We start from the raw sequence: 24604 nt of genomic DNA, 5'->3' as shown, positions 1-24604 counted from the left end.
AAAAGTTTTCCAGTTATTTTCATGATTTAGTTCTAATATATGCCTTAGTAATCATTTCTTTCTTTATATTTTGTGCAGAATACAGGTTGCCTGTCCCAATGTTACTATTATATCAGTCAATAAAAAGAGATTTGCTGTTTCAAAACTTTAAAGATTAGCTCATTGTAACATATGGCGACCCACTCCAGTGTTCTTGCCTGGAGAATCCCAGGGACAGAAGAGCCTGGTGGGCTGCCATCTATGGGGTCACACAGGGTCAGACATGACTGAAGTGACTTAGCAGCAGCAGCAGCATCATAACATAAAGCAATGAGGGACTTCCTTGGTGGCACAGTGGTTAAGAATCCACCTTGCAATGAAGGGGACACCTGTTCTATCCCTGGTCTGGGAAGATCCCACATGGCCATGCGCCAACTAAGCCCAGGCATCACAGCTACTGGCCTGCACTCCGGAGCCTGTGAACTATTAACTACTGGGCCCTGTGCAGCAACTACTGAAGCCCGCAAGCCCTAGAGCCCGGGTTCTACAAGAGAAGCCACCGCAATGAGAAGTCTGTACACCACAACTGGAGAATAGCCCCTGGCCTCCGCAACTAGAAAACGCCCACAATGCAGCAACAAAGACCCCGCACAGCCAAAAATAAATGAATATAAAAAAAATTTTTTTAATGTAATTTTGCAACGAGTTTACTAAAAATGACCTGAACATTCAATACATCCTAAAACTGCCTTGTAAATAATCTCTATAAAAATTGTGCCATATTGTTACAGTGAAAAGTATCTATCGGTCACTAAACATGAAGGTTATCAATAATTTTGAGAAGTTTTGTTGGAATGCTGGGCACAAAAAATCTGGTTAGAATGAGTCTAAGAAAGAGAAGAGAAACAGGGAGAATGTGTAAACATGTTTGAGCAGTTTAGCTATAATAAGAAAAAAGAGAACTTGAGGATAACTTAAAGGGGAAAGATTAGTCAAGTGAAAGGTGTGTTTTTAGTTACTTTTTAATTTTTTTTCAAGATGAAATTAAGAACAGCAAAGGTGTATGCTAAAGGAAAAATATATTAGAGAAAAGACTATTTGTGATGTATGAGAGAAAGGGGAAGAAGGCTAGAGTAATGTCCTGAAGTAGATGGAAGTGGATGGGATAGAGAGCATCAATATGGAGTAGTAGGCCTTGGAAGCACTTGGATAGTCATTTTGCACAGCATTTGGGAAGGCCAAACACAGGGGTAGATATTGTGATGGGATCTTAAGGAATTTCTCCATTTGCTTCCACTGTCTTATTAAATAGGAGACAAGATAAACAGCAAATAAGAAAGGGGGGGAAAGTGCCTATGTGCCTGGAGAGAGGAACATTGATGGATTAAGAAAAAGGAATGATTTCTGAGGAGGGTCAAAGGCTTATTTAAGATTAACATAATGGATTTATAGTAGAGATCATTCAACATGTGGTTCTTTTTTTATCTAAGCTGTTGATTATTCCTAGAGGGAAGAAAGATAGCAGTTAAAGAATATATAATAAGGGGTAGAATCCATGAAACCTTAAACTAGTTTTCTGATTCAAATTCCAGTATTGTTTCCACCAAGCCATTTAATCTCCGGACATCAATCAGGTTCTGGTAATATTTTTCCCTAATGCAAATTTATGCAGCAGTTCATGAACTATAAAATGTTTTAAATGATCTTGGTTATAACAATACCTAAATTCCACTTTCACTAAGCCCTTATCATGCAGTGTTCTCAATGCAGGGGTCCCTCTTACAGTCATGAACGTGAGAGTATTATATAACTACACCATGGTGAACATATTGCAACTAAACCCTATAAGAAATTAATTCCATTTTGAAATGGCAGAGTCCATTTTCCTCTTCAGTCAAGAAAGGGTCTCTCTTCATTAAGAGATCAAAAAGAAACTTAATATGAATGGATCATGTATTCACTTTAAGATTTATGGCGTTTAGCACTACACTTTTCCTGGTAGTAGCCTCACCTATCTAAAGAAACGCATGTTACTAAACTGATAGAGCTCAAGAGAATATGTGTTTGTATAATGTCAAATGCTCTCAAAGTTGAATCACCCAAAGCAATATAGGAATCACCCAGGGCAAAAAACATTAAAAGAAAAACATAAATGATAGAGAAAACTCTAAAAGATCAATCAAAATTACTTTGAAACTTCTCTTAATAAACTACTCACCTTCTTCATGAGCTGCTTATAAACTAGGGAGTCATCTGTCATTCTCATTTGTAAAGCACTTAATGGCAGAAAGTGAAGAAGAACCAAAGAACCTCTTGATGAAAGTGAAAGAGGAGAGTGAAAAAATTGGCTTAAAGCTCAACATTCAGAAAACTAAGATCATGGCATCTGGTCCCATCCCTTCATAGCAAATAGACGGGGAAACAGTGGCTGACTTTACTTTTTGGGGCTCCAAAATGATTGTAGATGGTGATTGCAGCCATGAAATTAAAAAATGCTTACTCCCTGGAAGGAAAGTTATGACCAACCTAGACAGCATATTAAAAAGCAAAGACAGTACTTTGTCAACAAAGGTCCGTCTAGTCAAGACTATGGTTTTTCCAGTAGTTATGTATGGATGTGAGAGTCAGACTATAAAGAAAGCTGAGTGCTGAAGAATCAATGCTTTTGAACTGTGGTGTTGGAGAAGACTTGAGAGTCCCTTGGACTGCAAGGAGATCCAACCAGTCCATCCTAAAGGAGATCAGTCCTGGGTGTTCATTGGAAGGACTGATGTTGAAGCTGAAACCCCAGTATTTTGGCCACCTGATGCGAAGAGCTGACTCATTTGAAAAGACCCCGATGCTGGGAAAGATTGAGGGCAGGAGGAGAAGGGGAAGACAGGGGATGAGATGGTTGGATGGCATCACCGACTCAATGGACATGAGTTTGGGTGGACTCCGGGAGTTGGTGATGGACAGGGAGGCCTGGCGTGCTGTGGTTCGTGGGGTTGCAAGGAGTCGGAAACGACTGAGCAACTGAACTGAACTGAACTGATATGCTATATAGACAGCAGAAACTCACTAATAACTCCAGCACTAGTGTCACTAGTGAAAACTCTGACAGGAGTCTGCTGCAGCGCTAATATTCAAGAGTACTGCTATATATATATAAGTATGTGTATATATTTATTACAAATAATGTTATACGAAAAATATTTTTATTGAATTACCTGTATTAAAATACATTGAGTTGTTTTTAAATGATTTTAGATTTTTAGATTAGTTGCACTCAATATTCATATTTTATTTAATAAATAAGTTAATGACCTTTTTACAAGCATAATAAAATTTTGTAATATTCTTTTACCATTGGCATTATATGTGTGGTGGACTGAAACTCTATAATTGTGCAAATAACCTTTGTAAGTAAAGAAGTAAGAATAAAAGAGAAAATTCAGGAAAGAGGTTGTTCAGACAGGAGTAACATGAACTTTGTTATTCAAGAAATTTTGAGTGATTTTTTAGTTTTTTATTTTTGACTCTGCAAAAAACTGAAAAATATGATTATTTTCTTTAATGTCCAATATTTTTCACATGGGTAAAATTAGTGTTTAGATGTAAATGCTACTCTAACATTTTTACCACTGAAATACAAAAGAAGTATGCAAAATCTAACAGTGTGATACCATAACAAAAATAATCAATAATTGCCCAGTGACTACATCAACAAAAATTCTACACTATGTAAAGCATCATTTTATATTTCTGTATATTCACTTTAAATAGCAAACTTTTTATTTTTATGTACTATTTTATACTTATTATATAACATTAACATGTATAATTTCATTTACAAGTATAGAAGGTTACCTTTTTTTAAAAACAGCCAATTTTAATCTCCCAATGACATTTTCTTTTTAGCTACTACTTTATTATGCATAGTTAAGGAAAACAGGAAACATTATACCATAATATAATAAAATAATAATAACAGCTAACATAATTCTTATCTTAAGTAAGCTCTAAATGATTTTGGGGTAGTAATACATTTAATACTCTCAACAGCCCTGGGAGGTAACTATGATTATTAACCCATTTTACACATGAGGAAAGTGAGCCCCACATGAGATTTAAAACATGCCTGTGGTCCCATAGCTATTAAGCAGCAGGATCACAGTTTACACCTAGGCAGTAGGACCTTTTTTAGCTCATAATTTTAACAATTAAACTTTCTCATTAATATTGAAAATACAGTACGAATCACAGAAGCTAATAAAAATGTATTTCATGGTAAAGTCATATGTATTAAATTATACTCTATAAAACAGAATACTACTCAGTCATGAAAAGAGAAATAAAACTTTGCCATTTGCAACAACATAGATAGACTTGGAGGGTATATGCTAAGTGAAGTAAGTCAGACAGAAAGAGACAAATACGATATGATATCATTTATATGGGGAATTTAAAAAATACAACAAACTAGTGAACATAATAAAAAGAAGCACAGATATAGATACAAAATATCTCACAGATACAGAGAACAAACTAGTGGTTATCAGTGAGGAGATAGGAGATAGGACATAGGAGGAGAAATACTGGAAGGTATTAACAGGTACAAACTATTTCATATAAAATAAGCTACAAGAATATGTTGTACAATGCAGGGAATACAGCCAATATTTTATAATAATTATAAATGAAGTGTAACCTTTAAAAATTGTGAATCATTATATTGTACACCTGTAACATAATATTACATATCAATAATACTGCAATAAAAAATTAAAATAAAGTATACTCTATAATATATTTTCAAATCACATAGAAACCAGTCTAATCATATCTGGCAAAATATTCAAATTACTAGAATATAATGAAAAATTTTCTTGAGTGCCATATATTATTGAAAAAACCATGTAGTATAAAAAGCAACCAATAAAAATCCATGTTCCTCTCCAAGAAATTTGATTAAGAGTTCAGTTCTATTAACAAAATACATTAGTTTCAGCATTTCAGATTTCTAAAAAAATAATAAAGCTTCCATATTATTAATGCAATAGAAGAGGAAATACTTCTATGAAGCTGAAAATCATTCATTATAAATATCAAACAAAACATATAATATGCTTATAAAGTTATACATTGTTATTGAAATGAAAAAGTGCTATCAGTTTTGTGAATACCAAAATATTGTACTGTTTATCAATTTAATAAGCTTCTCTAGAAAAAATGATAATTTAAATAGCATACTTATCATAGACTTAAAATGCATAAAAGATAAATCTACCTGCCATCTTCATTACTTCGATAAAATACAAGAAAAGGATCTGATTTTCCAAAGAAGTCCTTCTTGTCCAATTTATTTGCACAAAATTGCATTAGAACAGCATCCTACAAACAAAATTAATATAAAAGCTCAAAACCTGGGTTATAAGTAACTAGAAATTGCAGACCACAAGCAAGACCTGACAAGAAAACAATTTTTCCATTTTCATACAAATGGCCAAATGTGGGAAAATTCCAGAAAACATCAAATTATGTTTTAAGGGACTATGAGACTAAAAAATTGACTCTTGGAAGTTCTTGTTCTAGTCACAGAATTATTATTTATTAAAACTCTTTAACCTTTCCTGCTCTGGAAAATTGCTAGTAAGCTAGATAACTGTGTAGCCAATATTATAAGATCTCTATTCACAACTTCAGTTATTCAGGTACACATTTTTAGGAGTTTTTTTTTTTTAATTTCCTCAGGAAATATTTGTTAAGCATCTACTATGTATCTACCATGTATTAGATATTGAGATGTATCAGAAGATTACATGAACCATAAGACAGATCCAGACTGACAACATAGTTTGCTATCTAAATGGGGAATAAGGTTCCTTCTTAATTAAGCAAAAGTGCACCACAATTTCTCAATAGCTACATTTAAAAATAATTTGTGTTATATTGGGCTTGAAGTGAAGCACTGTTATTTTCACTCCCAATTTAAATCACTTATTTGTATGCTAATTATTATATCAAACCAATTGTTTTTTATCAATTTATATACTCAAACACTCATACTCCTCATAATTAACTTAAACAAAATGAGGTATCATAAATCAAGGAAGTTAAACATTATTCAGTGATGATCAGTTCAGTTCAGTTCAGTTCAGTCGCTCAGTCGTGTCCGACTCTTTGCGACCCCATGAATCGCAGCACGCCAGGCCTCCCTGTCCATCATCAACTCCCAGAGTTTAATGATGATAAACATATTTAAAAGGTACAAATTATATAGTAATTTAAAAATTAAAATCGGTATTCTGGATTTATTTTTCTTTAACAGAAAGCAGATGTTAATTTTTGAAGATAGAAGAGTCAAAGTAATTCATATTAAATCAAGAGGTCACATTTTTAATTACTGCTTGGTGAAAATGTTGACAAAGATTAAAAAGACACTCTCTCATTCACTGTTTCAATTTGCAGAGTTCAGCAAAAATTACTAAGCATCCACCTAATTCTCCTTATTTTCTTTCAGTAATTCCAGAAATCCATTCAAGAGGTGATGCTATCCGTCTTTTTCATTAATTCAGTCATATACTTACTCAGCAAACACTTCTCAAGGAATACTTAGGCTAGAATCAGGGAATGCAGAGATGGTTTCAGAGAAGTTTATAACTCCAGATCTCTGGATTTCAAAATCATTGGAGGGGGAGGTATTATTTTACTTTGTTATTTAACATATAGAAGTCATAACTTTACCAGTTGAACACCCATAATACAGCAGGAAGTACATGCCTAAGCTGGCATAGTAACAATAAATATTTTAAAGAAAACTGAAAGAACAGAGAAACTAAAAATATGGATATCACCATCAACTCAAACTTTGCAACCATGATCAATTTGAGGTTAAAAAATCAAAAATTTCTTTTAAGAAAGTAGTGACAGAGTCACCCTGAAAATAAAACAATAAAATCAAGGCAAATTGAAAAGGAAGGACTGGTTTTACTTTTCTGTTTCTTTTCTTTCCCTTTCATCTTCACATATATTAAAATGCCCTTAGGAGAAAGTGGTTTTCCAAGAACATGGGACAAAGACATTAGTCTTGCCACAGAAATAAGTGACTCCTCTAAGACATTCTTCCAAAGCACCTAAACCAAAACATAAATTACCAAAAAAAAAAAAAAAAAAAAAAAAAAATTCTGATGCACTTAAAATACACAGTAGAATTCTGAACTGTGTCTATTTCAAATGGATGGTGAATTACACTTCAAAGAGTAAAGTGAATTTTCATGTGATCACTGTTAACGTGTGCATGTGTGTGTTAAGTCACTTCAGTCATGTCCAACTCTTTGCAACCCCATGGACCGTAGACCACGAGGCTCCTCTGTCCATGGGATTCTCCAGGCAAGAATATTGGAGTGAGTTGTCATTTCCTTCTCCAGGTGATCTTCCCAACCAAGGGATCCAACCCACGTCTCTTATATCTCCTGCATTGGCAGGCGGTTTCTTTACCACTAGCACCACCTGGGAAGCCTGATCATTGGTAAATGTAATACCAAATTGTAGTTTTTCAAATTATATTTCATAAGGCTTGGAAAATGAATAACTCAAAATAGAATATTACTTTAAATGCACCAAATTATATAAACTTGTGGAAAATATTTTTGTAATTACTGAGGATAATAACAGGAGAGATTCCATCTATATCAAACCCAAAAGAAATCTAATTTCTGGGGAAAATCCAAGCATTCACTTACTTTTAGAAATATAAGGACATCATACATCGACATGAATCAGCCATGGATTTACATGTATTCCCCATCCCACATCATTACATTTTTAAAACTCTTATGCTTAAAGCACCCTGAGAGAATTTTAAGACTTTCTTTAATACTCCACACTAATGTAACAAACTTCCTAATGAAGAAATGCACTTAAATGTTTCACATTTCTAACAAGTTCTAAGAAAATCAAACCAAACTTGTTCTGTAATTTTTCCAGATTCAATGAGTGATTCGTTATCCACCCAAAGTGCTCAAGGAAGTTGTCCTTGACTATTCCCTTTCCTGACCTCTTACCTAGTTCATCTCCAAGATGCAAGATGCTATCTCTAGAACATTTATCAGATCTTCAATCACCTGAATATGCACAGTGGCATTTGTTCACTTCTCCCTCTTCTGCCTTTGGATCTATCCAATTGATTCTCCATTCAGCAGGGAGAGCAATAGACTTAAAACATCAAATAAATAACTTTGTTCATAACTTAAAATTATTCAAGCCTTTTCTTTGGATAAACACAGAATCTTTAATATAGTCTACAGAAGCTCAACACCAAAAAACTCTGAGCAACCTTTTTCATATTCATCTGACAAAGTTTTATTTCAGTCATTCCCCAACTCCCATCCCCTTGCTGACACACACCAGATACGCGCTTTCCCTCTTTGGGCCCCATATAAGCTGTGTGTCCTGCTGGAAATCTTAATCATTACTTGGGGCTAAGCTAAAAAGGAATTTTTCCAAAGAGTCCTGGTTACCTCCACCCAATATAAATTAGATCCCCCATGGTAGAATCAATATTTGCCTACAGAATCATCTGATTAATGTATATTGTTTTAAAAAAATACATGTGCATTGAATAAAAGGACAGAGGTTGCTTGCTGTTATTTTTCTTGCCATTCTATTCCAAGCTTCCTTACCAAGAAATAGCACATTATACATTTTGTGAATATTGTTAAATCAATCAGAATGAAAAATATTATTTGTGGACAATTTGAAGCTATTTAAAAGTACTGAGTGAGGAAACATTTCCAATGTGACTTCAAAATTAATTTCTATCCTAGAATTTGATAAGATATATCACAAAAGTTGCATTTAAAATAAACTATGGAATACTAACTTGAGATAATTAGGATTACCACACTACAAATAAACATTTGTACAAATTTATAAATTATCCATTTCTCTAATATGCCCCCCCTTTTAATACAGTAGGACATTTTGTCTATCCATTTCTAATATAGTAGTGTGTACAGGTTGATCTCCAACTCTCTAACTATTGCTTCCCTCCATCCTTCTCCCTTAGCAACCATAAGTTGGTTCTCTAAGTCTGTGAGTCTGCTTCTGTGTTGTAAAGAAGTTCATTAGTATCATTTTCTTTTTAGATTCCGCAACTAAGGGGTGTAATCCAATATTTCTCCTTCTCTGTCTCACTGACTTCACTCAGTATGTCACTCTCTAGATCCATCCGTGTTGCTGTAAATGGCACTATTTCATTTTTTTTTAAATGACAGAGTGATATTTCATTGTTTATATGTACTGAATCTTTTCTATCCATTTCTCCATTGATGGCCATTTAGGTTGCTTCCTTGTCTTGGCTATTATAAACATTTTGCGATGAACATTGGAGTGTATGTACTTTTTCAGATTGTTTTTCTGTGGACATATGCCCAGGAATGGAATTGCAGAGTTATTTGGTAGTTCTATGTTTAGTTTTTTAAGGAATCTGCATACTGTTATCCATAATGGCTGTAGCAATTTACATTTCCACCAACTGTGTAGGAGGGTTCCCTTCTTGAAACACCCTCTCTAGCACTTACTGTTGGTGGATTTTTTTAAGATAACCATTTTGATTCTAGGTTTGATTTACATCTCTCCAATAATTAGCAAGGTTGAACATCTGTTCATTTGCCTGTTGGCTATCTAGGTCTCCTGTGCGTTTTATAATTGGGTTCTTTGTTTAGATGATGTTAAGCCTCATGTGCTATTTGTAAATCTTAGAGACTTATCTCTAAGACTTAGAGACTTATCTCTTTTCATTTGCAAATATTTTCTCCCAATCTGTGGGTTATATTTTCATTTTGTTTACTGTCTTCTTTGCTGTGTAAAAGTATTTGAGTGTAAGTAGGTCCCATCTGTTTATCTTTGTTTTTTTCCCCATTACTCTGGGAGACAGACAAAGATATTGCTGCAATTTATGTCAGTGAGTGTTCTGCCTATGTTTTCCTCTAGGAGTTTTATAGTGTTTGGTCTCACATTTAGGTCTTTGACCCATTTGGGGCTTATTTTTGTGTATGGAATGATCTAATTTCATTTTTTTTTTTTTTTACATGTAGGTGTCCAGTTTTCCCAGCACCATTTGTTGAAGAGATTCTTTCCAATATTGCATAGTCTTGCCTTCTTTATTATACATTAATTGGGCACAGGTGTGTGGGTTGGCTCTGAGTTTTCTATCCTGATCCTTTGATCTATATGTCTATTTCTGTCCCACTACCATACTGTTTTGATGACTACAGCTTTGTAGCATAGTCTGAAGTTGGGGCATCTGATTCCTCCAGCTCTTTTCCTCTCTCAAGAAAGAAATACAGTCCCTTTTTAATTCTGCAAATAACCACCTGGGGGAGATACATACACATGTAGAAGATATCGTGGACTCTGTTCCAGATCACCACAATAAAGTAACTATCACAATAAAGCAAGTCACATCAATGTTTTGGTTTCCCAGTGCACATAAAAGTTATTGCTCACACTACTTTGTCTACTAAGTGTTCAGTAGTATATGTCTAAGGAAACAATGTACATACCTTGATTTAAAAATACTTAATTGCTAAAAATGCTAACTATCATCTGATTCTTCAGCAAGTCACAATCTTTTTGCTGGTGGAGGGCCTTGACTTGATATTGACAGATGCTGACTGATCAGGGTGATGGTTGTTGAAGTTTGGGGTGACTGTGGCGATTTCTTAGAATAAGACAACAGTGAAAATTTGCCCCATCATTTGACTCTTCCTTTCAGGATTGATTTCTCCATAGCCTGCATTGCTATTTGCTGGCATTTTCCCCATAGTTGGAAGTTCTTTCAAAACCAAAGTCAATCCACACAAATCATGCTGCTGCTTTGTCAACTAAGTATATATAATATTCTACAACCTTTGTTGTCCTTTCAATAACCTTCACAGCATCTTTACCAACAGATTCCATCTGAAGAACCCATTTCATTGATCAACCATAAGATGCAACTTGTCATCCATTCAAGTCTTATCATGAGATTACAGCAACTTAGTCATATCTTCAGGCTCTACTTTCTATTCTAATTCTCTTGCCATTTTCACAATATCATCAGTTACTTCCTCCACTGACGTTTAAACCCCTCAAAGTGATTCTCTTGTGAGGGTTGGAATCAACTTCTTCCAAACTCCTGTTAATATTGATATCTAGGCCTCTCCCCATGAATTATGAATGTTCTTAATGGCATCTAGAATGGTGAATCCTTTTCAGAAGATTTTCAATTGACTTTGCCAAGATCTATTAGAGGAATCACTATGACTTTATGAAATGTATTATTTCATATAGCTTTATGGAATGTGGATGCTATGACTTTATGAAATGCATTTTTTCTTAAGTAATAGGAATTGAAAGTCAAACTTACTCCTTGAGCCATGGTTTGCAGAACTAGTGCGTTAGTAAGCATGAAAATAACATCAAACTCATACATCTCCATCAGAACTCTTGTGTGGCCAGGTGCAATGTAAATAAGCAGCATTATTTTGAAAGGAACCTTTTTTTTTTCTGCAATAGGTCACAACAGTGGGCTTAAATGTGCTGTGCAGTGCTAAGTCACTTCAGTCATGTCCAACCCTGTGTGACCCAATGAACTGTAGCCTGCCAGGCTCCTCTGTCCACAGGATTCTCCAGGCAAGAATACTGGAGTGGGTTACCATGGACTTCTCCAGGGGGTCTTTCCAATCCAGCGATCGAACTTGGATCTCTTATGCCTCCCGCATTGTCAGGCAGGTTCTTTATCACTAGCACCACCTGGAAAGCTCATGGGCTTAAATACCCAGCTATAAATAGGAATGCATTTGAGTTAGTTCTAATGAGGTGGATGAAACTGGAGCCTATTATACAGAGTGAAAAAAGTCAGAAAGAAAAAGACAAATACTATATATTAGCACATATATATGCAATTTAGAAATTTGGTAGTGATGACCCAACATGCAGGGCAGCAAAAGAGACAGAGATGTAAAGAACAGACTTTTTGACTCTGTGGGAAAAGGGGAGGGTAGGATGATTTGAGAGAACAGCATTGAAACATTTATATTACCATATGTAAAATAGATGACCAGTGCAAGTTTGATGCGTGAAGCAGGGCACCCAGAACCAGTGATCTGGGACAACCCAGAGGGATGGGGGTGGGGAGGGAGGTTGGTGAAGGATTCAGGATGGGGAGACAAATGTATACCCATGGCTGAAACTGGTTATGTTTGGCAGAAACTGTCATAATATTGTAAAGTAATTATCCTCCAATTAAAATTAATTAATTAATTTTAAAAATTCAGTAAACCATGTTGTAAACAGATATGCTGTCAGTCAGGCCTTATTGTTTCATTAATAGAGCATAAGCAGAGCAAATTGAGCATATTTCTTGAGGGCCCAAGAATTGTCTAAATGACGTGCCGCATGTATGCTCAGTCGCTAAGTCATGTCTGACTCTTTACGACCCCACAGACTATAGTCCACCAGGCTCCTCTGTCCATAGAATTTTCCAGGCAAGAATACTGGAGAGAGTTGCCACTTCCTCCTCCATGGGATCTTTCTGACCCAGAGATCAAACCTGCATCTTCTGTCTCCTTCACCGGCAGACAGATTCTTTACCACTGAGTCACACAAGAAGCACCTTCTAAATGTAAGTCACTCTATAGTTATCATCTGCAAGACGAGAGAGTCAGTCTATCCTCTGAAGCTTGGAAACCAGGCACTTATTTCTTTTCACTAGCTATGAAAGTCCTAAATTGCATCTTCTTCCAATGTAAGGTAGTTTCATCTACACTGAAAATCTTTTATTTAGTGTAGCAACCATCTTTCAGAGAAGGCAATGGCATCCCACTCCAGTACTCTTGCCTGGAAAATCCCATGGACGGAGGAGCCTGTAGGCTGCAGTCCATGGGATCGCGAAGATTCGGACAAGACTGAGCGACTTCACTTTCACTTTTCACTTTCATGCACTGGAGAAGGAAATAGCAACCCACTCCAGTGTTCTTGCCTGGAGAATCCTAGGGACGGCGGAGCCTGGTGGGCTGCCATCTATGGGGTCGCACAGAGTTGGACACAACTGCAGCAGCAGCAGCAACAGCAGCAACCATCATTAATTATCTTAGCCAGAACATCTGGATATTTTGTTGCAGCTTCTCTCTATATGAGCACCTGCTCTTTCACCTGTACTTGTAACTTATGGACAGAGTTTCTTTCTTTAAACCCCAAGAACCAACCTCTGCTAGCTTCAAACCTTTCTTCTGCTGCTTTCTCACCTCTCTTAGCCTTCACAGAATTTAAAAGCACTAGGGTCTTCCTCTGGATTAGACTTTGGCTTTTAAGGATATGTTGTGGCTGGCTTGATCTTCTATCGAGACCACTACAACTTTCCCCATATCAGCAGTAAGAATGTTCTGCTTTCTTACCACACATATATTCACTGGAGTAGCACATGAAATCGCCTTCAAGAACTTTTCCTGGGGTCATTTGGCCCAAAAAGACTAGCTTTCAGCCTATCTCAGCTTGGCTTTAGACAGCCATTCCTCAGTAAGCTAAATCATTTCTAGCTTTTGATTTAAAATGAGAGATGTGTGAATCTCCCTTTCACTTCAACACTTAGCAGCCATTATAGGGTTATTTACTGTCCTAATTAGTATATTGTTGTATCTCAAAGAATAAGGATGCCTGGCAAGAGGGAGAGAGATGGGGGAATGGCCAGTTCATGGAGCAGGCAGCACACACACTTTTATTAATTCCTCGGTGCCCAAAAAGAATTACAATAGTAACATCAAAGACCGCTGATCACAGATCACTATAACAAACGTAATAATAATGAGAAATTTTGATATTTTGGAAAAACCAGTAAAATGTGACACAGAGACTAGAGTGAGCAATACTACAGGAAAAATGATGCGAAAGACTTTTTTCCCACAGGTCTATGACAGGCCTTCAATTTGCAAAAAAGTACAACATATGCACTATGCAATAAAGTGAAGCACAATAAATTGAAGTGCACCTGTATGAAGACTTTTAGCAGTTTACAAATGTAGAAATTAAAGCTCCAAAACTTTTCACTCAGCCAAATAGTGAAAGAGACACACTGAAATTTAGGTGTCCTGATTCCACATTGTACGCTCAAGCTAACAACTGGCAATGTGTTTTCAAGAAACTACTTGTCAATTTGATAATTTCTAATATGAAATAAAATTATTTCATGACAAATTCTAAGTGATAATGCCTGATATTTTTAAAGTACCATAAAAATACACACTTAAAACTTGGATGAATTTAGAAACTGTCATGCTGAGTGAACTAAGTCAGACAGAGATGGAGAAACATTCTATGACATCCCTTATATGTGGAATCTAACAAGAAATGATACAAATGAACCTATCTGCAAAATAGAAACAGACTCACAGACTTAACTTATGGTTGTTAGGGGAATGGTTAGGGGGAAGGGACACTTAGGAATTTGGGGATCAACAGGTACCCACTGCTATATTTAAAATAGAAAATCAACAAGGTCCGACTGTGTAGCACAGGGAACTCTGCTCAATGTTATGTGGCAGCATGAATGCCAGGGGAGTCTGGAGGAGAATGGTGGCATCTGCACATGTGGCTGAGTCCCTTTGCTGTCCACTAAAACTATCACAACACTGTTAATCGGTTATATTTCAATATAAAATAAAAAGTTAAAAAATAAATAAAACACATTCTCACTTCTGAAGTTAACTATCATCACTGCTTTGAACACACTTGTTTCGTCTACTAGCACAGCCATATTATTTCAATGATGCTAATTATCAACGTCTTTAGCTAAGAATCAGAATGTAGGATGCATATATGAAGTTAGGTCAAGATTCGTAAAAATTTAAAAATTCTAGATCTATAATTTCTAAGTATGGGAAATACGTAAAGAATAATTAGTATTATTAATAAATATATTAAAAGGAAATTTCAGATGTTTTAAAAGCTTTATTTTTATAAACAGTGGTGAAAATGCCTCTAGATCACTAAATGACATATTCCACTTCATTTGCATGGAAGCTTTATAATTTTCTGTTCCTCCAAATTAAACTACAGAATTGAAAGCAAATATGTTTAAGAGGCAGACTGGCAATACTCTCAATCTATGCCCTTGATATGTTACATTTATTTCAAAACAGAAGTTAAAATAGTTTGTTCATTAGCACAACTATACAAAATAATATCGAGATTTTGTCAAAATAGCATTTTAATGTCACAATAAAGAATATGTATCCTCCATCAAATAAACATAGATTATCATATACATATATAAATTCAAGAAGTATGAAAGCTGATTAAGTCCACAAATCACAGCTAAAACTAGTCATTTTCTAAGATTAATAAATATACACTCTATGTCATTACACTCAGTTGGAGTGGTAGCTGGTTATTTCTATAAATGTGGGCTTCCCAAGCTAAGAAAATATGACACCATATGTAAATACTGAATTAATTCAGTCAGAAATACAGAAAAACAAGTATATTACACAAAATGGTTACAGACAAGTGACTAGAAATATTTCTTCAGGATCACATATAAAGTCTTCAAATTTTTACAAAAATTTAACTAATACAATTGACAATTCCTCATATTAATGCCACCCCAAAATGATATTAGGTTTTATCTTAACAATTTCTATTCATTAAAAAGACTGTTAAAACTGGACTATAGAATGTAGCCTCCCTAGCTAAAGTACTACCTAAAATAATATTTTTATGAATCATAGAATTATATAATTTAGTTTTAATTATTTTTGCTAAAATTACTCAAGAAAAATCATTTAAATATAGTTTGAGAAATACCAATTCAAAGAAGTTTTGGAACTACTGTCTAGTCCAAAGAAATATTTACTTACTCTGCAACAGCTTAATTCCTCTGCTGTAAGTATGATTGTACCACATTTCTTCCCTGGAATTCCTCTAAAACAACAAAAAGCATATTTAAACACAATGATATTTCTACTAATATTGTATAGCAAATAAATTAATTTTAAATATACATGCTATTTTTATATAACCAAAAAAAGCATACTACTAATAACTGTGCTCTAATAAAATATATCCCCAGTTTCAAACTTGAGTTTATCCTGCTGCTGCTGCTGCTAAGTCACTTCAGTCGTGTCCGACTCTGTGCGACCCCATAGACGGCAGCCCACCAGGCTCCTCCGTCCCTGGGATTCTCCAGGCAAGAACACTGGAGTGGGTTGCCATTTCCTTCTCCAATGCATGAAAGTGAAAAGTGAAAGTGAAGTCACTCAGTCGTGTCAGACTCTTAGTGACCCCATGGACTGCAGCCCACCAGGCTCCTCCATCCATGGGACTTTCCAGGCAAGAGTACTGGAGTGGGTTGCCATTGCCTTCTCCATGAGTTTATCCTACTTACTAATAAACCTGCACTTACTAATAAATCTTTTCAACATGTCAGTACTTTGCCCAAGAATCTCCAATAGCTTCACACTGTTTATAATAGATAATTAATACAATATAATGCAATATCTATAATATGAGAAATATTGTCCCATGACTTCTAAGATATCTATTATGTGATTACAATGTATTCCTAATTTGGTTTTCAATATTTCTTTCTTCTTTCAATATGGTTATTTATTTGGGCTTATTTTTTCTTTGTGCCAATTCCTACAGCTTAGCATACTGCAGTGTGTTAAAACTCTTCCCTGTTGTTGTTGTTCAGTCACCTAGTCATGTCTGACTCTTTGCGACCCCATGGACTGCAACACGCCAGGCCTCCCTGTCCCCCCCCATCTCCTGAAGTTTGCCCAAGTTCATGTCTATTGCTTCAGTGATGCCATCCAGCCACCTCATCCTCTGATGCCCTCTTCTCCTTTTGCCCTCAATCTTTCCCAGCATCAAGGACTTTTCCAGTGAGTCAGCTGTTTCAGTCAGATGACCAAAATACTGGAGCTTCAGCCCCAGCGTCAGTCCTTCCAACTAGTATTCAGGGTTTATTTCCCTTAAGACTGACTGGTTTGATCTTGTTGTCCAAGGGACTCTGAAGTATCTTCTCCAGCACCACAGTTTGAAGGCATTAATTCTTCTGTGCTTCACTTTCTTTACTGTCCAGCTCTCACAACCATACATGACCCCTGGGAAGATTATAGCCTTGACTATACAGACCTTTGTTGGCAGAGTAATGCCGCTGCTTTTCAACACACTGTCTAGGTTTCTCATCGCTTTCCTGCCAAGAAGCAGATATCTTCTGATTTCATGGCTGTAGTCACCATCTGCAGTGATTTCAGAGCCCAAGAAGAGGAAATCTGTCACTACTTCCACATTTCCCCCCTTTATTTGCCATGAAGTAATGGGGCTGGATGCTATGAACTTAGTTTTTTTAATATTCAATTTTAAGCTGACTCTTTCACTCTCCTCCTTCACCCTCACCAAGAGGCTCTTTAGTTCCTCTTCACTTTCTGCCATTAGAGTGGTATCATCTGCATATCTGAGGATGTTGTTTCTCCTGCCTATCTTGATTCCAGCTTGTAACTCATTCAGCCTGGCATTTCTCATGATGTGCTCAGCATGTAGATTAAATGAACAGGGTGACAGCAGACAGCCCTATCATATCCCTTTCTCAATCTTGAACCAGCTGTTCCATAGCAGGATTCTAGCTGTTGCTAAGATATGACACGAAAAGATGAGTCCCCCAGGTCTTAAGGTGTCTAATATGCTACTGGAGAAGAGCAGAAGAGAATTACAAATAGCCCCAGAAAGAATGAAGTGGCTGGGCCAAAGCAGAAACAACTCCCAGTTGTGGATGTGTCTGGAGATGAAAGTAAAATCTGAAGCTACAAAAAACAGTATAGCATAGGGATCTGGAATGTTAGGTCCATGAATCAAAGTAAATTGAACGTGGTCAAGCAGAAGATGGTAAGAATAAACTCCTCCCTATTCTGCCTCAAACTCCAGACATCTCCAGATGAAGTTTTACTTGTTCTAGGAAAATTTATCCCAGTCAACCTCACACAAAACCTGGCCTTCTCTGCATTTCTATCTCACTTAAAGCCGGTTCTGTAAGTTTAGCATTTAATTTTCCCTAAATTATTACAATTCCATGTTTTTAACCCTCTTTCCTCAAGTTGATTATAAACTCTATAAGAGCAAAATTCATCCTATAAATTCCTTGTAAACCAACAGATTTAAATATCTTTTAATAACAGATAAACAATAACATTGTTTTAGGAAAATATATAATACATTAGCAATATTACACAAAGCAACACTTTCACACAATTTTCTCTCTACATGTCTATGGCATATAATATTTATGCTCAAAAACTTCTTGCTGACACCAAAAGCAAAGTGCACTAGGAGAATGCAAGGTATGTTCATAGTTCCCTGCTTTACCTGAGTGAATCTTTCAAAGATTAATCCTAATGATCTAAAGGTATACTTCATGCTTCTTTTTTCCTATCGCAAATCATAGTCCAGACTCTTCTGCTTTTCTAGGGAACTACAGGTTATTGAATTAGAATAAAATGAGTGTTTTTGTCTTAAAAAATATGATTCATCTCCAATAATCTATGCCAGTTTGTATGTGACATTTTCTCTAGATCTTTATGACTAAAAGATAAGTTACTTTATCCTCGCACATTTTTTCTTAGAATAAAAAAAAAAATCATTTTTAGTATTCTTCCATCATCAGTAATCAGTTAATTTTTGTAATACCACTGAATTAAAAAAAAATCCTTTCTCTGTGAATCACAAGATTTATACTTTCAATACTATGGCAAACTAAAGCATCTTGACTGAACATGTACCTGAAAATAATTTAAAATGCTGAATAAAATTTGCAAATAGTATTTATAAATGCTCTGAAAACCTATCAAAATAAGTAAGGACCAATCAGAAACTGAAGATGTAAAGCCAGAAAGATGAACAGAAGTAAACCCTAGAGTGTTTCCTCTTAAGCTTCTTTTTCATGGTTCCCTAGGGCATAAAAATGAGAACCCTCCTCCCCGCCAAAAGGTGAGGAAGGACTCACAAGGTGGGAAATTCAATAAATAAACAATTTCACAGCATAAAGCTTGGGTCACAATGACTATATTGCCTGATTGTAGCATGAATTAGACATAAACATTGTCCTTGACAGGATCTACAAAATAAATCCATGCCTTAAAATGTGGTGATTAATGAAATAGTAAAAATGTCTCCTAATAATTCAGACCTCAATCAGGCTTGTTATCTTAATTTTCACTACTAGAGTAGTGACAAACTTCAAACTGAGAATGCAGCTTAATTCAAGTGATCATAGTTACTTGGTAAATGAAAAATCTCTGTGGAAGGGTTTGTATTCAAACTACATCTCAAAATACTATCACACTAAAGTGTAAAAATATATGTGAGCTCATTTAAAAATATCTCAAAACCCTAAAGAAAAAATGCTCCATATTCTAGAGTCTCCAGAGAAAGCAGACTTAAATGCTAAAAGTACTGTGCATAATACACATGACATTCAGTCCTGTCAGACTCTGTGACCCTATGGACTGTAGCCCGCCAGGCTCCTCTGTCCATGGGATTCTCTAGGCAAGAATACTGGAGTGGGTTGCCATGCCCTCCTCCAGGGGGTCTTCCCAACCCAGGGATGGAACCTGGGTCTCTTATGCCTCCTGCATTGGCAGGCAGGTTCTTTACCACTAGCACCACCTGGGAAGCTTGTAAGTATGTATACTATACCTAAAACGTAAAGAGAAAAATGGAAATATGAGGAACTAGCAAAGAACTATAAAAATAATCAAGAATATATGGAGAAAAAATAGGACTACTAGAGTTGATTACTGAGAAGAAGCATTGGAAGACAAAAGACAATTGAAAAAGTTTCTTGAATGGTTTCAAAAGAAAATAACTGTTACCCTAGGACTGTATATATATCTTTTAAGAACAAGTATGAACCTTAGCTATTTTTAAACAAAATAGAATTCAGTGAATTTATAGCCAAGAATGGGCTTCTGTGGTGGCTCAGTGGTAAAGAATCCGCCTCACTATGCAGAAGATCTAAGTTCAATCCCTGGGTTGGGAGGATGCCTTGGAGAAGGAAATGGGAACCCACTCTAGAACTCTTGCCTAGGATATCCCATGGACAGAGGAGTCTGGGGGGCAATAGTCCATGGGGTCACAAAAGAGTCAGACACGAATTAGCAACTAAAAACCAACAAAAACATAGGCAAGCACATTTTTTCAGGAATTTCTGAAAGATGAAGGAGAATAACCAAACATGAGATGAATGAAGAAATAATAAGGGAAGTTGTAAATATGCAAAAATTTAATAAATATTTACTTACTATCTTAATATTATCAATAAGTCAATAATAGTAATATTTAAAAAATTAAATAACAAATGCAAATGATGATAGCATTGATCAGGAAGCTGAGAATTTAGATTAAAGTCCCCTGATGTACTTTTATTATTCAGGAAGAAAGTACAAGATGCTTTAAAGTAAATAGAATTTGATAAGTTACATAAAAATATTTACAAATTCCTAGGAAACTAAAATTCTTAAGGACTTTATATCTAAAAGATAAGGAAGATTGTGGAATGATGTTTTAAAAATATTAGCAATTCCAAAGACACTAAAAAAAAAAACAGTGGAGCACGTGAGAAGCACTAAATAAGTGATCAAATTAAATCCAGAGCAACAGTTACAAAAATACACATTAATAAACTAAATGTTGCTGTCGTTGCTATTGTTTAGCTGCTAAGTCATGTCTGACTCTTTTGCGACTGCCAGGCTCCTCTGTTCATAGGACTGTAGCCCGCCAGCCTCCTCTGTTGATGGGACTTCCCAGGCAGGAATACTTGAGTGAGCTGCCATTTCCTTCTTCACGGGATCTTCCTGACAAGATGATCCCGACAGGTATCAAACTCACAACTCCTGCATTGCAGGTGGATTCTTTACCACTGAACCACCAGGGAAGCTGGTGAACTAAATGCTGCAGATTAAAAACAAACTGTCATTCTGTATAAAGAATAAAATTCATACATAGCTATTTAAAAGACATTAAAATTTAAAAATTTAGAAAATTCAAAAAATGGAAAGTTACACTAAAGGAAACAAAAATAACTAATGCAAACCAGTGTGTCTACATTATTGGTAAACATATCTGAAAGTCATCACTGTACAATAATAAAAGGTTCAACTGATTAGGAAGATACAATAATCTCAGTATTGCATGCATCTATGCAAAATACATTAAGAACTGACCATACAAACAAAAGGACAGATACACCATTATGTTGAGCAGTTTTACCCTGGTATGCACACACTGGTCAGCGATCAGTGCTGACAATCACCGGTGATAAGCCACGTTGATATCATGTAACACTGATATGATGTAATAAGAAGGGCATTACACCACTGTACCGTTGCCCTTCAAGCTTATAACCACAATCTATATATATTGAAAATATTAGACAATCCCAATTTGAAAAACATTCTACAAAATACCTGACTAATACTCCTCAAACTGCCAAAGATATCCAAATCATGGAAAGACTAAGAAATTGTCACATAACAGAGAATAGTAGAGGACGGCTACATGGAAAAAGGAATCCTGAAGTGAATTCCGATATAGAAAAATGACATTCATGGAAAAACAAGTGAAACTCTAATAAAACCTGTAGGCTGGTTTAGTTGCTAAGTCACATTCGACTCTTGCAACCCCATGGGCTATAGACTGCCAGGCTCCTCTGTCCATGGGATTCTCCAGGCAAAAATACTGGAGTGGGTTGCCATTTCCTTCTCCAGAGGATGTTCCTGACCCAAGAATGGAACCCCAGTCTCCTGCATTGCAGGCAGATTCTTTACCAACTGAACTATGAGGGAAGTGTAGCAACATCAGTATATTGTGACAGACATACCACAGTAATGTAAAATATGGGGTTCCCTGGTGGTTCAGAGGGTAAAGAAATTGCCTGCAATGCAGGAGACCTGGGTTTGATTCCTAGGTTGGGAAGATTCCCCTAGAGATGGTAATGGTTACCCACTTCAGTATTCTCACATGGAGAATTCCATGGACACAGGAGCCTGGTTTGTAACAAGTCTACGGGGTTTCAAAGAATCGGACACGATTAAGCCAGGAACACACACACACAATGCAAAATATGAATATTAAAGGAAAGTGGGTGAGGAGTATGCAAAATTCGCTGCAGTATTTTCTCAACATTTTCGTAAAGCTAAAATTCTTATTCAAAACAAGGCAAGGTAAAAAAAGAAAACCAGGCTGAGTATTCTAGGTTAAAAGTGACAAAAATTAGGACAACTAAACTCAATGTACAATTTTTGACTAAAATTCTAGACTAGAGAATGATAGCTATAAAAATTGGGACAACTGGTGTAATTTGAATATATAATGTGGAGTATATAACTTCATTATTTTCTTGCAAAGTTTCCTGATTTTGATTATTGAACTCTGATTCTATAAAAGAACATGCTTATAAGAAAGACACATTCATTTTGTTTGCTGTTTCCTTTGAGGTTCAAAAGCCTTTAAATTTAATTAGGTCCCATTTTTAAATTATTATTATTATTATTCTATGAAGTAAATAAAAAAAAAATAAAATATATGCAAACAAAGTGACTGACAAGGCATTAATCTCCAAAATACACAAATAGCTCAAACAACTCAGTATCAAATAAGCAAACAACCTAAACAAAATAGGGCAAAGGAACTAAATAGATATTTCTCCAACACATAGAGATAGTCAAAAATAACATGAAAAGATGCTCAACATCACTAATTATTCAAAGGGAAAGTGAAGTCGGTCAGTCGTGTCTGACTTTTTGCAACCCCATAGCCTACCAGGCTCTTCCCTCTGTCCATGGGATTTTCCAGGCAAGTGCACTGGAGTGGGTTGCCATTTCCATCTCCATTTCTTTATCCACTAATTATAAGATTTCCTCATCCACTAATTATTAGATAAACACAAATCAAAATTACAATGAGGTATTACCTCACATTAATCAGAACACTGTTCTGTCACTAAGTCATGTCTGACTCTTTGTGACCCCATGGACTGCAGCCACTAGGCTTCCCTATCTTTCACTATCTCCAAGAATTTCCTCAGATTCATGCCCATTGAGTTGATGATGCTATCTAAACATTTCAACTTCTGCTGGTCCCTTCTCCTTTTGCCTTCAATCTCTCCCAGTATCACAGTCTTTTCCAATGAGTTGGCTCTTGATATCTGGTGGCCAAAGAATTGGAAATTCAGCTTCAGCATCAGTCACTCCAATAAATATTCAGGGTTGATTTCCTTTCGGATTGACTGGTGTGATCTCCTTGCAGTGCAAGGGAATCTCAAGAGTCTTCTCTAGCACAAAAATTTGAAAGCATCAATTATTCAATGCTTAGCCTTCTTTACGGTTCAACTCTCAAATTTGTACAACTACTGAACCATAGCTTTGACTTAACAGAACTTTGTCAGCCAAAAAAATGTCTCTGCTTTTTAATAAGCTGTCTAGGTTTGTCATAGCTTTCTTTCCAAGGAGCAAGTGACTTTTAACTTCATGACTGCAGACACCATCTGCGGTGATTTTGGAGCCCAAGAAAATAAAATCAGTCACTGCTTTCACTTTTCCCCCTTCTATTTGCCATGAAGTGATGGGACCAGATACCATGATCTTAGTTTCCTTAATGTTGAGTTTTAAGCCAGCTTTTTCACTCTCCTCTTTCACCCTGATCAAGAGGCTCTTTAGCTCCTCTTAACTTTCTGCCATTATAGTGCCATTATAGCATCATATACCACTATAATGCAACCTCATCTACATATCTGAAGTTGTTGATATTTCTCCCAGAAATCTTGATTTCAGCATGTGATATATCCAGCTCAGCATTTCACAGGAAGTACTCTGCATAGAAGCTAAATAACCAGGATGATAATATATTAGCCTTGACATTCTCCTTTCCCAATTTTAAACTAGTCAATTGTTCCATGTCTGGATCTAACTGACTCATACGGGTTTCTCAGGAGACAGGTATGGTAGTCTGGCATTCCCATTTCTTTAAGATTTTTCACAGTTATTTTGTGATCCACACAGTCAAAGTCTTTAACATAGTCAATGAAGCAGAAGTAGATGATTTTCTAGAATTCCCTTGTTTCTCTATGATATGACGAATGTTGGCAGTTTGATCTCCAGTTCCTCTACCTCTTCTAAAGCCAGCTTGTACATCTCAAAGTTCTCAGTTCATGTAATCTAAAACCTTGCTTGGAAAACTTTGAGCATGGCCTTACTAGCATATGAAATGAGTATAATTGAATGATAATTTGAACATCTTTGGCATTGCCCTTCTTTGGGACTAGAATGAATACTGAGCTTTTCCAGTCCTGTGGCCACTGCTGAGTTTTCCAAATTGGCTGACATATTGAGGGCAGCACTTTAGCAGCACCACCTCTTAGGATTTTAAATAGCTCTGCTGGAATTCCATCACCTCAACTATCTTTGCTTAAAGTAATCTTCCTAAGGTGTCAGTTGACTTCACACTTCAGGATGCCTGGTTATCCAGGTCATTAAGATCTTTTCTGTATAGTTCTTCTGTGTATTCTTTTCACCTTTTCTTAATCTCTTCTGCTTCTGTTAAGTCTTGAGTT

General features: G+C 35.9%; 1 protein-coding gene across 2 annotated transcripts in view; it reads right to left on the bottom strand.

Moving 5' to 3' along the window:
- Positions 1-24604, bottom strand: part of CPNE8 (copine 8) — a 255959-nt gene that overhangs the window by 114963 nt on the left and 116392 nt on the right. For both annotated transcript variants that reach the window (XM_065934624.1, XM_065934622.1), the window contains exons 7-8: positions 15858-15921; positions 5249-5352 (exon numbers count right to left, since the gene is read on the bottom strand). In XM_065934624.1, coding sequence (XP_065790696.1) covers positions 5249-5352; positions 15858-15921 — 168 coding nt within the window. The remainder of the gene's footprint in view (positions 1-5248; positions 5353-15857; positions 15922-24604) is intronic.

The sequence above is a fragment of the Muntiacus reevesi genome, chromosome 4 (genome assembly GCF_963930625.1).
Source record: "Muntiacus reevesi chromosome 4, mMunRee1.1, whole genome shotgun sequence".
Classification (NCBI taxonomy): Eukaryota; Metazoa; Chordata; class Mammalia; order Artiodactyla; family Cervidae; genus Muntiacus; species Muntiacus reevesi.
This window is presented reverse-complemented; position numbering and strand designations above follow the sequence as displayed.